Source organism: Eriocheir sinensis, chromosome 12 (genome assembly GCF_024679095.1).
Source record: "Eriocheir sinensis breed Jianghai 21 chromosome 12, ASM2467909v1, whole genome shotgun sequence".
Taxonomy (NCBI): domain Eukaryota; kingdom Metazoa; phylum Arthropoda; class Malacostraca; order Decapoda; family Varunidae; genus Eriocheir; species Eriocheir sinensis.
Genome location: NC_066520.1, coordinates 7,425,748 through 7,440,365, shown reverse-complemented (window position 1 = coordinate 7,440,365; position 14,618 = coordinate 7,425,748). Strand labels below are relative to the sequence as shown.

Here is a 14,618-nt window from a genome sequence, read left to right as displayed (position 1 = left end):
CAAAAGAGAGGTCAATTTCGGGAGGAGAGGTGTCTTGATACTCTCGATCCTCTTAAAAGAGGTCAATTAAGTCACCTCACTCCCCCCTACCTGCCTTCCCTTTCCCCGCCCCTCCCCGTCCCCGTCTTAACAGCCCCAAAATTTTTCATGATGATAGAATGAGGTCAGCCCCTAAGGGCCTGACCTCTCTCTCTCTCTCTCTCGTTAGCTACGTTAGTACGTGACACCCGATTTAGTACGTGACACCCGATCAAAAAACCGCTCTCGCAGCCACGTCCCTCCTAGAGTCCCTTTATAGAGAGAGTCCCGACATAGGCGGCCCTGTGTATAAGGCTGCTGGGCGCCATTTTTAGCTCTTCGAGCACCGCGCTGACTTTTAACTGATGTATTAAAAACATAATTTTACCTATTTTGGAAGCGGATTCGGCTGCTTTTTAATGTAACAATGCCTTGCTGACTAGCCTTCGGTTGTAGCAACATGCCACAGAGGGGATACAAAGTGTATTAATTAACTGCAAAGCAGCTGAGAAGACAGAGGTGTGCTAACAGTCATTCGTCTTGGGAGGAAAACATCGGTTATGACAGCAAGACACACACACTGCCATTGCGTGTGTCTTGCTGTCATAACCGCCCTCCCTTTGTACTGTCTATGGAAAATTGGAAATCATTGTGAGAGAGGCACAGCTACAAGGACTGAAACAATCGTTCACATCGATTAGGTCCAGCCATCGAAGCTGCCTGATGAGGGAAGCTGTGGCCCTAATGGCCAAAAATATTGGATGTGATCTCTCCCACAGGGCTCTAGCTGTTATAACAGACTCACAATGGATATTTCACAGTCTCATCAAGGCCACAGTCTAATAGACTGAACGTGTTACAAGAGTTTATAGATGAACAGAAGCTAGCTTTTGGTGAGCCATACCTGTCTTGGTAAAACTCGAGAATCATACCCAACTCACTCTAAAAGTTAATTCATTACTTTTTTATATTGTATTTGCTAATCATCACTCTGGTAACCGTTTCCATTATTATTACTCGTTTCTGAGATTTTAAAATGCGGGGAAATATTACTATTTCAGCTGTGATAGGTTAGGTCAACACTATTTGCTCATGTGAAGGGTCTTCAGCTAGAAACTCCTCTAGCTTGGGTTATAAGTCCATCTTTATTTAATAGCCTAATTTATAAGGTTGTACAGTCTTCATTTTCATTGGCACCAATGTCATTATAATATGTTGACATTTTCCTACAATATTCTCTAAACCTATTTTGACCCTCAAGCAAAATTAAACACGTTTACATGGCCTTAGTATTTTACTGTATTATTTTTCAATCAACAATAAGTGTTTCAATTAAATTTAATTAAATTAAATGTTATTGAACTCATTGATAACTTATCTTCACAATACCTTGGAATCGCACAAAATTTAATTATTGCAGCAACTACATCCTAGTGTGTGTGTGTGTGTGTGTGTGTGTGTGTTGAAAGATAGCAGCCCGGCGAGTAATGGAATCAGTGTCCCCTCCACCCCCAGATAATTACTTTACACGAATTTATCTCCATATGCTGAAGTTTTCTGCAAGCAGGTAATGGAAAGGAAGCAAAGTGCCCTTGCATTGATGGAGCTTGGGTAGTGTGTCAGCCACGTGGCCCATGACAAGTATACCAAGGCTCATGACGTTCAGGAGGCAGCGTCCCTCCCCAAGGCAAGTATAGAAAGGTAGCGTCACTCTCATAGAACGTGAAGAACCAAATTTTGAAATTAGCTTTTTTATTAGGACCTCTCGGATGTTTTTTATGTTATAAACTACTTCAATAAAATAAAATAAGATGTGGATTTTTTGTTATATACTCTATGAAGCAATTGTCGATGAATAAAAAATATAAATAGAAATGTTCACGGCATCTCATCCTGGACGATGATTGGCTGGCGTCCCGGTAAGCTCCGCCCCTTCCTCGAGTTTATCGTTTCACTGTTCATCTTTCACTTTGCGCTTTCATTTTTGCTTCAGTTTACCAGTCAGACTCGCCGCTCACACACAGATGGGGCGTGAGGTGCGCGGCGAGTCTGACTTGAGTAAATAAATGCCGAAGCGAATGAAAGCCGTCACGGCTCGGCTTATGTTCGGAGACGATTTTGACCCTATGCATATTTTTACCTCGGGAGATACCACACACCATCAGAAGCAGAAAAGCATGCAGATTCAGGATCTGGGCTTATAAAAGTGATGCGACGAAAACCAGCTGAGTACTAAGGAGTTGAAGGGAAATAAGTGCAAGAACATGTTTACTCCATCCTTCACTTAACTCTGATTTTCGTATGTGTACTTTTACATTATTGTTACAAATTTATGCTAGTGTGATGCAGAATTTTCTCAAGAAGATGATGGTGGTCTTAGGTTTTCGTAAAAATGAATGTTGGGGTCAGGAAACAGGGTGGGAGTGAGATGTGTGAAGTCATCGGTTTGGGCAGACAACGAGGATGGGGCGGGGCCGAGCGTGAAGGCTATAGGAGTTACCAACGAGTGATTTCCTCCCGCCTGTATGACTATACCTTCTCTATACTTGCCTTGTCCCTCCCTGCAGGCAAGGGTTAGGCGATAAAGGGATATGTAGGTAATAGAAAGACTTCCCAAACTGCTGCCGATAATGTTTTACAGCGATAAGTATTGTTAAATCCATCCATCACAGCAGCAACACTCAAAGAGAAGCAACAGACTTGTTTGAAGTCTCTCAGTACCCTCTGAGCGCTGCCGCCTCTCAAGGTCGTCAGCAGCCCGCCGTGACACGACTATAGTTATCATAGGCTACGTGGGTTACTGAGTGGGAGTGCCCATACTGAGACAGTGGCTGATCGTAAGGCTAATAATAATCTCCTGTCACCTTACGGCACGTTCCAACGGCTGGTGACCAAATTATGGTAGAGTATAAGCCTACTATAAGTGCATAATGGTGGGTTGGCGATACCTGTTGATGTAGACACATATATACTGTCTCTTATTTATTTTCCCAGAGCTCGCTGGCTGCTGGCTCTCAGCTGGCAGTTAGGGGAAAGTGTGTAGGTCTTACACAAGTGTGCTCAGTTTCATTGGAAGACCCGTATGGCTGTGAAACAGAAATACAAAAAGAGAGCGTGTGCTAGCGTTTGAAAAGCGCGGCGAAAACAGGGCCAATAATGGCGTCCAAATCTCAGGTTGTCGGGACTCTCTCTATAAAGGGACTCTTGTCCCTCCACCCCGCCCATGTAAAAAGACGCCATGCATCACAATAAACGCGTAACCATGAACCCGCAAGTACCACCACCTCTATTACCAAGTCTCAAGATCACTTAAAAGTCCTTAGTTTCAATGCGCGTAGCCTAAGAAACTTAAGTTTGATGAACTGAGATGTCTTGCTCTGACAGAAAATTCTGACGTAATTGCTACAACCGAAACATTTATCGACACCACAAATATTGATTTAAGTACAGAATACAACATAGATGGCTACAGACTCTTCAACAAAGATCATGTAAACCGTAGAGGTGGTGGCATCGCCCTTTTTGTCAAAAGCTATTTCCAACCCACTGAGACAGTAACGTTGAACATTTGTGCGTGCGAGTAAACATTGCAAAAGTCAATCTTAATATATCTGTCACTTACAGGCCTCCGGGGCAATCACTCGATGACGATCTTGAAATGTTGGCTTTAAGGCAGTCACTTAATAACAGCGTCGACTCACTGATATTAGCTAGTAGGAGACTTTAACCTCCCCCATATTGACTGGGCGACACTGTCAGGTACAGAAGGCGAGTCACATACGAGTAGAATGATCGAATTTTTAGAAGAAAATTATCTAAGCCAAATGGTTACTGAACCAACTCGACAAAATAACATACTAGACCTTGTTATACCGACCCAAGATCAGGGCCAGGGAGAGCCATCACTGGGCCCTGGTACTATGAGTGTCATTGGGCCCCTACCATTTGGCGAGCGAAGTGAGCCCATCCAGCTGGGGGGATCAGGATTTTAGAATTTGACCAATTTTAAGAGCCAATTTAAAGCCATAAATGTTCACTGGTAGGATGTAAATTCTGTTCATCTTGCCGTATTGGAGCTTTATTTATGACTTGCAGTTAACAACTTATTTTGTTATTACATTTCGTGACTGGCCCCCTTTGAGGCCGGGCCCCCTTTGAGACCGGGCCCTGGTGTAAAGATACCAGCTTCACCCCCCTCTCACGGGCCCTGCCCAAGATAACCTAGTCAGTAATGTCACGGTAGGAGAACACCTCGGTTCTTGCGACCATAAATTAGTGCGCGTTGACATTAGAGCTCAAACATCAGTGACTGAAAATAAAGTAAAGGTGCCCAATTTTAAAAGAGGTAACCGTAGAAATCCGACAAAAACTAACAGATATACAACTATCAGATGACGGCAATGTAGATGAAGCCTGGCTAAACTTTAAAAATTATTTACTCACTCAGCAGAACACATTAATTCTTTTGTTTGAGAAGCGAAGTAACACTTATAAAAGCCCACCTTGGTTTAATAGCGAAATTAAACACTCAGTCAAATAGAGAAAATTGTTTTACAGGTTAAAGAAAGAACAAAACACGCCCGAAAACAGTAGACTTTATAATGATGCCAGGTGACGAGTAAAAAGATTAGTATGTCAGGCAAAGCGTAGTTATATGAAGAAAATATTGCAGCCAAATGTAAAAGTAATCCAAAATCCTTCTTCAGTTACATAAACAACAGAAAGGCGATCAGAAGTGGAATTGGATTATTGGACCTTTAACAAACAGTGACGGTGCATTAGTGACTGACAGCCAACACGTTGCAAACCTATTAAACAATTACTTTTCCTCGTTGTTTAATACTAATAGTCTTCCCACCACTACCACCAACACCACTACTAATATAAATCTCGAGCATTGCCCAACTTTGAAATATGAACCGATAGGGGATACACAACATGGCTTCCGTAACAAAAGATTCTGCCTATCAAACCTATAGACCTTTTATAACGACCTCTTCTCAGTGTATGACGTAAACAAATCATTGAACATAGTCTATCTTGAATTCCAAAAAGCGTTTGATAAAGTCCCACATCACAAATTACTTTATAAATTAAAGCAAATAGGTATTGACAGTCAAGTAAACCAATGGATCGCGAATTGGTTGAACAACAGACAACAATTTAAAGAGTGGTGATCGATGGATTTAACTCAGAGTGGGCGCCGGTACGTCACTAGTGGCGTCCCTCAGGGTTCGGTTCTTGGCCCAGTGCTCTTCATTATTTACATCAACGATGTGGATGTTGGACTCAATAATCGCAATAGTAAATTTGCAGACGACACAAAGATTGGTAACTCAGTTCTCACTGACGAAGATAGGCAAAGCCTCCAAGAGTATTTGCACAAAATTTCAGCTTGGTCGGATAGATGGGAGATGCCCTTTAACGTAGACAAGTGCCAGGTCCTTCAAGTTGGAACAAGAAATAAGAAGTTCGATTACGAAATGCACGGCGTTAAACTCAAAAGTGTTCAATGCGTTATAGAACCGGGTCAAAATCGCGTCAAACCTCAAATTCTCACAGCAATGCATCGATGCAGCAAATAAAGCGAACAGAATGTTGGGTTTCATTAAAAGAAACTTTTTATTCAAGAATAAAGATGTAATACTTCTGCTCTACAATAGTTTAGTTAGACCTCACTTGGAATATGCGGTACAGTTTTGGTCTCCCCACCATGCAAAGGACATTGCAAAGGACATTGTTCAGCGTCAGGCAACAAAAATGATCCCTTCCTTGCGCAACAAATCCTACGAAGAAAGGCTTTCCACCCTTAATATGTTCCCTCTTGAGAAACGTCGCCTCCGAGGAAAACTGATCGAATGTTTTAAAATACTTAGTGGTTTCACGAATGTAGACAGATCAAAATTGTTTATGATCGATGACACTTTGCGAACGAGGAACATTGGCATAAAACTCAAATGTAGACAAGTAAATTCAGACTGCCCAAATTTTTCTTCACCAATGTTGTAGTGCGAGAATGGAATAAACTCCCACCTTCAGTGGTCCAGTGTAACACGATTGACTCCTTTAAAAACAAGCTCGCCCGTCACTTCCTTGAACTTATAATAACTAGAGTTGAAATGCAACGTTTTTGAGCCTTCTGATTAATGTAAAATCACTTTGGTTTAAGAACAGATCGACCACCTGGTCTGGACCATGGCGTCTGTGTGGTCTGATTTTCTATGTAAATCTATGTAAATCAAGGACTACCTCAAGCCCCAAGTGGGGTAATTTGGTCTTTTTTGGGGGGTAATGGGGAGACAGAGGGCAACCAAGAAAAAGAAAAAAATCAATCATACCCGTTGTAATACGGTAGGCTTCAAATTTTTATACTTGAAATTTTAGGACAGGCTGAATATGTCCTTTTCTGTCCTTTTTTATTCCAGCTATATCTGGAATATGTGGTAGCTATTTTAGGCAGAAGTAAATTTATTTACCTCTGCCTAATATACCACATACAAATTTATTAACAAGTTTTCAAAATATTGGTGCTAAAATGTAATTGTGGAAGCATGAGCAATGATCGAGGGGTAATGATCGAGTGAAGGGGCGTGGAAAATGGGGTGCCAGGTAATTAATTAATGCATGGTTGGGGAACCCTAGCTGCTGCTCTACATCAACATCTTCTGTACTTTAACGAGTCTCATATTTACCAGGGTAAGATAAATTATGTCAAATACATAAGTAAGACATTTATTTTTTCAAATATAAATAGGAATCAATATGATCCATTAATATATTTCCATACGGATCATCATTAGATTCTCTGTTCCCTGCCAGTGTTGAGCGTAGTGGAGTTTGTCATTACAGAGGTTTTCTTGGTGTTTTGGCGAGAGACCTAAAAAGAATTAAGGTCTGTGCTGGCCGGTACCCTCAACGGAACCTGTGCGAGAAGCTGATCCCGAATCCGTGGGACCTGCACAGAGGAAAGTTGGCTGAGATGAGAACCATGCCTTAACAATATGCTAGAAGAACATGAATTATCTGCTAAATATCGCACACGTACCATCACTATTGTGTTTAACAAGGCTGGCAGGGACTCACTTGCCGCTGCTGCCCCAGTTCCTGTGGGCGTTGACACCGACGGAGCTCCTGCCGCTGTTGAAGTGGTGGTTATAGCCTGCACTGGCATGGTAGTCCCTGCCGTAGGGTCTGTGTGGGAAAAGAAGTGTCAGGACACACTGGCATGGTAGTCCCTACCGATAGGCTCTGTGTGAAGAGACTGGTGTTTTTAGTAAGACACACTGGCACATTATCTATAGTCCCTGCCGTATGGCCTTCATGTGTGGGGAGAAAAATACGAGTATTGTAACAGGTATCAAAGCTACTGCAATCTTGATAAAGTACAGAACTGATAATGCTTTCTTACCCTCGATTCATTCCAAAGTCGAAAGTGGCCTGTCTCTTTTTGCGGTCGTGATTCTCCTCCGCCTCCTCCTGCTGCTCTTCCTGCTGCTTCTCCTGCGTGTCCGCCGCCTCCAGGCTCCTCTGTCTCAGCATCTCCACCACCACGTCTGGATCAACGACCACCAGCACCTGAGAGGCTTCCCGGAGGAGGTCAGGGTACATCTGGAGTGCCACAGAGGGATTGTTCTCCAGAAACTCCTGCAGCTGCTCGTCGGAGCGGATGTCCTGCAGGAAACTTGTGTCCTGCAGAGGAACAGCCGCAGTCCAGGACACCGCTAATGCTACCACCAGCAGGAAGGGACGGCTAAGGAGAGTGGAGGTCTTCATGTTGGCTCCGTCAGTGAGGACAGTGTTGGCGGTGATGCTGGGAGCCTCGTCTTATAAGCACCAAATTGGGACATCCCGCCCTGGGGAAACACGCCGCTGGCACTGAGTGCGGCGACCGGCGAGACTGACCTTGGCACTGAGTGATGCCGTGGCACACACGGCACACAGGGCTTTATGGGATTGCCAGTTTTGTTACAGATGATTCTTTCATACTAATGTATAGAAATGGTAAGTACGTTCCTGCAGAAAGTTAAGTGTTTCATGGGGTCATTTTCCTATTTCTATAAATTGTTTGTTATTCGAAGCCAATGCCAGCATGCAAAAGACGATTCAGATCCTCTTTATACATTTATCGTTAAGTCAGCCGTCAACCTTGGGAACTGTAGGTAGCTACCTACACCTAGCTCAGACTATATCCTTTTCGTAATTGTTCTTGAATAGTCTGTTCGACACTTATTCTTGATTTAGCCTACAGCTAGACTACTTTAATTGGTTTCCTATTGACCCCCTCACCCCATTGCTTTAATTCGAGTTTCCTCTATAGTTTGTCAGCAGATGGGATCATGTGAGTGAAATATGTTGTTAACATGTACGTGTTTAGTCTCCCCGAGGAAGTGCTGATGCTTCCAAAAAAGCAGAACGGAAATGAGGCCTCGTGTGTCGTTAGGCCCTCTCAAAAATGCCTCAATGGTCATCACACACTCCCTCCCCTGTTTTCCCGCGATACATTCTACCTCCCCGCGTCTCGTTGCAGCACTATCCTGAGTATCCTCCCCTCCTCACTGTGCCCTCGTCCGGGACTCACACAGCACATAGCCTAAAATAAGGAATTTCCACTGGGCGGCATGACAAATGGGTTAATTTATTACATTTACCACGCTAAATATAGTGAGGTGACACAGATGTCGGCAGCACCATTCACAATGTTTTATTCCAGTTACTTTGAGTAAAATACCTACCTACATGTCCCTCTACAACTATATATACACCGAAAACAATATATTGAAATTATGTTCAGACATCGGTCAGAGACACGCCAGTCCTCGTCAACAGACCGATTTGGTCGGATTGGCTGACGTCTTCCGATCGAGTGGTCTGTCGGTACCAAGGATTCTAGAGTATACTTCTCTAGACTCCATGGTCGGTCCCCTGCTACGGACCCCCATAAATTGGCAAAGGCCCGTGATCCCCCCTTTAATTAAAGACGGAGCAATCTTTAAACAACAACAGACAGAGCGGTCATCACATCATTGTACACTATTATCAATTTTGAAGAATGGCATAACGAAGTCACTGTTCTTAAAAACGCTGACGTCTGGATTTTTTACGCGCGTCTTTTGAGCAGCGATGAATTTCGCTACTGGTGGTCGAGGATCGTAGTAACACGTAGTTGTCCGTTCAGACGACGATTGACCCCCACCCACTCGATCTTTACATCGACGATCGTGTGTCGAACCATCCTTGTTTCGGGTTTGAGCAGTGTATGATATGTTTGATGGCACGTTCTGTGATCATGCAGTGAGGTCAGAGGTTACTAAGAAACATTTAAAACGAGTTTGTGCAGTGTCAAACCACGTCTCGATTTCTTGAGCAGCTCATACAGCTTTGCAGTGACGCAGTCTTCGAAAGAAAATCTTTTTCCACCGTGTTTAATGAACAAAAATTCGGCGTTCAGTGAAGTCTCGAACGCTGTTAAAAAAAAAAAAAAAAAAAAAAAAAGCTAAAATTTTCTGACCTAAAAATAAAACGTCAAACTATGCCTACGTGTTTCTTTCACTATCTTATTTTATATGCTAACCTATGGGTAGGTAGAAAAAAAAATGATCAAATCAGTTTGGAGGGAATTTTCACAAAAAATATAATTTATTCATTGATTTTAATTATTAGCACGCCGTTCAGTACCGAAAATCTGGACACCACAAGCTTTGTTAGCTTAAATTATCACTAGGCTCATAAAACTACCATTGGAAATACCCACAACCTCAACGCGCGCCTTAACAAATTTGTGTGTGCGTGTGAGCCCCGAAATGTTTGAGAATAAATGGGCCTGAGAGTGTAATATGCATTGTGTTATTATCAGGAGGTACTCCCATGAGCGAATTATGTATCAGTTTTCCACGTAATGACCTGCTTAAAACAAAAAAAGTAAATTCACTGGCGGTGAAGTTAGTAATAAGTTAAGTTGGTATTCATTCAGTTGATTATTCTAAATAGCGCAAAACTGAGGATTAGTTTAATTTCCAGTCTGGATCCGTAAGTAGCAGAATTACAAAAAAAAAAAATATCCTCAAGCTGTTTTCAGCGTTAGGTAGTGGTGATTTTGCATATACCAAATATGTAGTTCTGCAGTAAATTCTTGGAAAATGCATTGTTGCAATAAAAAAAAACACATATGATTTAATATTATGTACACCGGGGAAGAGTTATTTGTCTCAACATATTTCTGGCATATTAAAAACGATAATACCGCTTTTGCACAAAAATAATATAGGCAAGCCTATAATTAATCATTTGGCCTTTTTAAAAAGAAAGTGCCCTTTAGTCACAAGTTTAGTGTTTATATTTTAGAAAAGAGGATATATTATGTTTCCTATGAATAGTTTTTACATTAATATTTCGTATCCATATTTGTATTTAGGAGTATATACCGGACAAGCTTGATTAGTACTAATGCAGGCTTTATGAAGAAATTACTCTCCTTTGAAAATGTTTATTATGCACATATTTTCCACTTAATACAAAGAATTTAATTGCATTATAATCACAACAAATAATCTGTACCTAACCAAACTGATATTTTTACACTTAGGGCAACTTTCAGTCACTTTGTTTGTTTTGATCGTTACCAATGGCGCCGATCGACGCTATAATTTTCCACGTGAAACTGGCCTATGGGGTAATGGCGGCTGCAGAGGAAGGGAGAGCTGTTGAGAATGTGTGGGAAGGTGCGGGGCTAGGCCCGCAGCCGCCACTACCCCATCGGCCAGTTTTACGTGGAAATACTAAAGCGGCGACAACAGCCATTGGTAACGATCAAATCAAACAAAATGACTGTGAAAGTGGCCCTTAGTCTTGAACAATTATAAGGAATGCAAGATTTCTCCCATAATCGGCATCGCCATCAACTTGGGTTAGTCCACTGAAGGACAATTACAAAGTATCTGCAGGACTTCGTTTAAAAATAATATATCATCAAATAAATTGTTTTAATGCTAATCTTATTTTTATGAAATATGAATTGTGCTTATTATGTCTGTACATGCTGTGAATTACTAAGAGAGGTCCTAAGAGGTTGCCCCTAGCCTGTGTGGCCGCTTGCCACACCAACCGGGAAAATGGCGACTTCAGTATTATATTTTCCCACACAGTTGAGAGTTGATCAGGTTTGTGTAATTGGGTCTATGGCTAGCTGTTATGTGTATCTACATGATAAAAAACAAATTTCGACCAAATAATGTATCACTGGGTTATGAGAGAAAACTTAAGATCACCGATGTCGCAGATTGCTCAAAATCGGCCTATTTTTTTCATATTCATCTCCTTTTTCGAATCAAAATTATGTAGAAAACCGTATGTGCTATACACCAACAGATACAGAATTTTAGTACAAATAATATGAGATGACCTGGACCTAGAAGTCTCTATGACCTATTGCTGAAGACACAGAATATTTTTCTTGAAATTCAAATTTTCGTGCCAAATTTGACGATGAGCATCAAAGACGGATGCTTTATGGGTGTTTATTTATTTATTTATTTATTTGTTTTTTACATCCCCGCCTATAGTGCCGGTAGGCTTTCTTCAGGGGCCAGATGGTCGGCCCAAGCCCGTCGTGGCGCTGGCAATTTTTTATGGGATGGGCATTAACCATTTCCAAACACCTTAGACATCCACCTAACTGAAAATACACATGGAATTTATTCAGCTTTTTGATACTCAAGCTCCTAAATTCAGGGTCCAGCTCACGGACTATAAGATAGTAGAGTCAGAGTGGGAGCTTGCTCGGGGGAACGTTGGGAGTGGAGGAGGTGAGTGAAGCGAGGTACCCCTGGACGTATGCTCCCCCCATTAGTTATGGGAGGGGGGTAAATGGTGGAGACGATAAACAAAGAATGCCTAACCTCGAGGAAGCTGATTTAGCAAGAGGTATGAAGTTTCCAGTTAAGATTTCGAGTTAAGGATAGACCGAGAATGTTTAGTGTAGAAGGGACAGCTGTGTATTTGAGGTAAGGAAGAGGTCTAGAATGTTGGGCCGATCTCCAAGACGGTCGGGAATACGTGTAGGGTGCTGGACCAACTGCTCTAGGTCGTTGAGGATAGCAAAGTTGTAGGCTTGTTCACCAGGATGGTCAGTGAAAGAGGATGAAAGCCAAAGCTGGTGGTGAACATTGAAATCTCCTAGGATGGAGATTTCAGCGAAGGGAGAGTGGGTCAAGATGTGCTCCACTTTAGAATTCAAATAGTCAAAGAATTTTACATAGTTGGTAGAGTTAGGTGAGAGATAAACAGCACATATGTATTTAGTAATAGAATGACAATGAAGTCTTAGCCAGATGGTGGAAAATTCAGAAGAGTCAAGGTCGTGGGCACGAGAGCAAGTGATGTCGTTGCGCACGTAGGCGCAACATCCAGCTTTGGATTGAAATTTAGGATAGAGATAGTAGGAGGGAACAGAGTAGAGATTGCTGTCAGTAGCCTCAGAAACCTGTGTTTCGGTAAGGAAGAGAAGGTGAGGTTTAGAGGAGGAGAGATGATGTTCCACAGAATGAAAATTAGAGCGAAGACCGCGAATGTTGCAGAAATTGAGAAGAAAGAGGTTCGAGGAGTTATCAAGACACCTCTCGGGTCGGCAGCCAGAAGGGGAGTCCTCCCTGGGGGAATTTGTGGTCCCCCCCCCCCCCAGGCGGGGACTCCGAGGCTTGGTGTAGGTGCGCCATTTTGAAATTTTAATTTTGGGAGAAGGTGTATATGTTGTGTGAATCATGAATGTAGTGTGGTGTGGATAAAGAGAGGATCTGTCTTTAGAGAGCATGCCTGGTCAAACTCTTTCGCCTCTGCCTGTCAACATCTACCTTTCCTTCTTGCTGGAAGTATGCCTTCATACAGCCTGTGCCTAAGAAGGGTGACCGCTCCAGTCCCTCAAACTACCGTCCTATAGCTTTACTTTCTTGTCTATCTAAAGCTTTTGAATCAATCCTTAATCTTCTCCCCTGCACAGTTGCTGTCCATATACAGGGGCCTTGTCCGCTCTCGTATGGAGTATGCATCTCATGTGTGGGGGGGCTCCACTCACACAGCTCTTCTGGACAGAGTGGAGGCTAAGGCTCTTCGTCTCATCACCTCTCCTCCTCATACTGATAGTCTTCTACCTTTTAAATTCCGCCGCAATGTTGCCTCTCTTTCTATCCCACCAGGGGATGGCCACGGCAGAAGAGCTTCCAACTTTCTCTATCCAGACACTCCCTCCTTGCCTGCTCAAAGTTTCTCAAAAATCTTTCCCCCCTCTCCCTAACGTACTCTTGCACCCTATCCCTCCATTTCACTGGAGGTCGTCCTCTAGCAAGTTCAGAAGAGCAGTCAGCGTGGAAATATCGATAGAAGATAGAAAGAGAGGCAACATTGCGGCGGAATTTAAGAGGTAGAAGATTATCAGTATGAGGAGGAGAGCTGATGAGACGAAGAGCCTTTGCCTCCACTCTGTCCAGAAGAGCTGTGTGAGTGGAGCCCCCCCACACATGAGATGCATAATCCATACGAGGGCGGACAAGGCCCCTGTATATGGACAGCAACTGTGCAGGGGAGAAGAACTGGCGGAGACGGTACAGAACGCCCAGCCTCGAGGAAGCTGATTTAGTAAGAGATGAGATATGAAGTTTCCAGTTGAGATTTTGAGTTAAGGATAGACCGAGGATGTTTAGTGTTGAGGAAGGTGATAGCTGGGTGTTGTCAAAGAATAGGGGATAGTTGTTTGGAAGATTGTGTCGAGTGGATAGGTGGAGAAACTGTGTTTTTGAGGCGTTGAAGGACACCAGGTTCTTCTTGCCCCAATCGGAAATAATAGTAAGGTCTGAGGCTAAGCGTTCTGCAGCCTCCAGCCTTGAGTCGTTAAGTTCCTGAAGGGTGGGTCTTCTATTAAAAGAAGTTGAATAATGCAGAGTGGAATCATCGGCGTAGGAATGGATAGGACAGTTCGTTTTGGAAAGAAGATCATCCTTGAACAACAAAATGAGTGGGAGAGAGGACAGAACCCTGTGGGACACCACTGTTAATAGATTTAGGGGAAGAACAGTGACCGTCTACCACGGCAGAAATAGAACGGTCAGAAAGGAAACTGGAGATAAAGGTACAGAGAGAAGGATAGAAACCGTAGGAGGGTAGTTTAGAAAGCAAAGATTTGTGCCAGACCCTTTCAAAAGCTTTTGATATGTCCAGCGCAATAGCAAAAGTTTCACCGAAACGGCTAAGAGAGGATGACCAAGAGTCAGTTAAGATTAGGAGATCACCAGTAGAACGCCCCTTGCGGAACCCATACTGGCGATCAGATAGAAGGTCAGAAGTGGAAAGGTGCTTTTGAATCTTCCGGTTAAGGATTGATTCAAAAGCTTTAGATAGACAGGAAAGTAAAGCAATAGGACGGTAGTTTGAGGGATTGGAGCGGTCACCCTTCATAGGTACAGGCTGTATGAAGGCATACTTCCAGCAAGAAGGAAAGGTAGATGTTGACAGGCAGAGGCGAAAGAGTTTGACCAGGCAGGGTGACAGCACGGAGGCACAGTTTTTAAGGCCAATAGGAGGCACTCCATCAGGTCCATAAGCCTTCTGAGGAT

The 14,618-nt window shown here is 42.9% G+C and overlaps 1 protein-coding gene across 1 annotated transcript; it reads right to left on the bottom strand.

The window, feature by feature from the left end:
- Positions 1 to 6,734: 6,734 nt before the first annotated feature.
- Positions 6,735 to 7,833, bottom strand: LOC126997348 (uncharacterized). Its single transcript, XM_050858403.1, has 3 exons — positions 7,427 to 7,833; positions 7,102 to 7,209; positions 6,735 to 6,973 (listed from the first exon to the last, which is right to left on the bottom strand). The coding sequence occupies exons 1-3, from the start codon at positions 7,789 to 7,791 to the stop codon at positions 6,931 to 6,933; spliced, it is 516 nt and encodes a 171-aa protein (XP_050714360.1). The 5' UTR covers positions 7,792 to 7,833; the 3' UTR covers positions 6,735 to 6,930.
- Between the last annotated feature and the right edge of the window lie 6,785 nt (positions 7,834 to 14,618).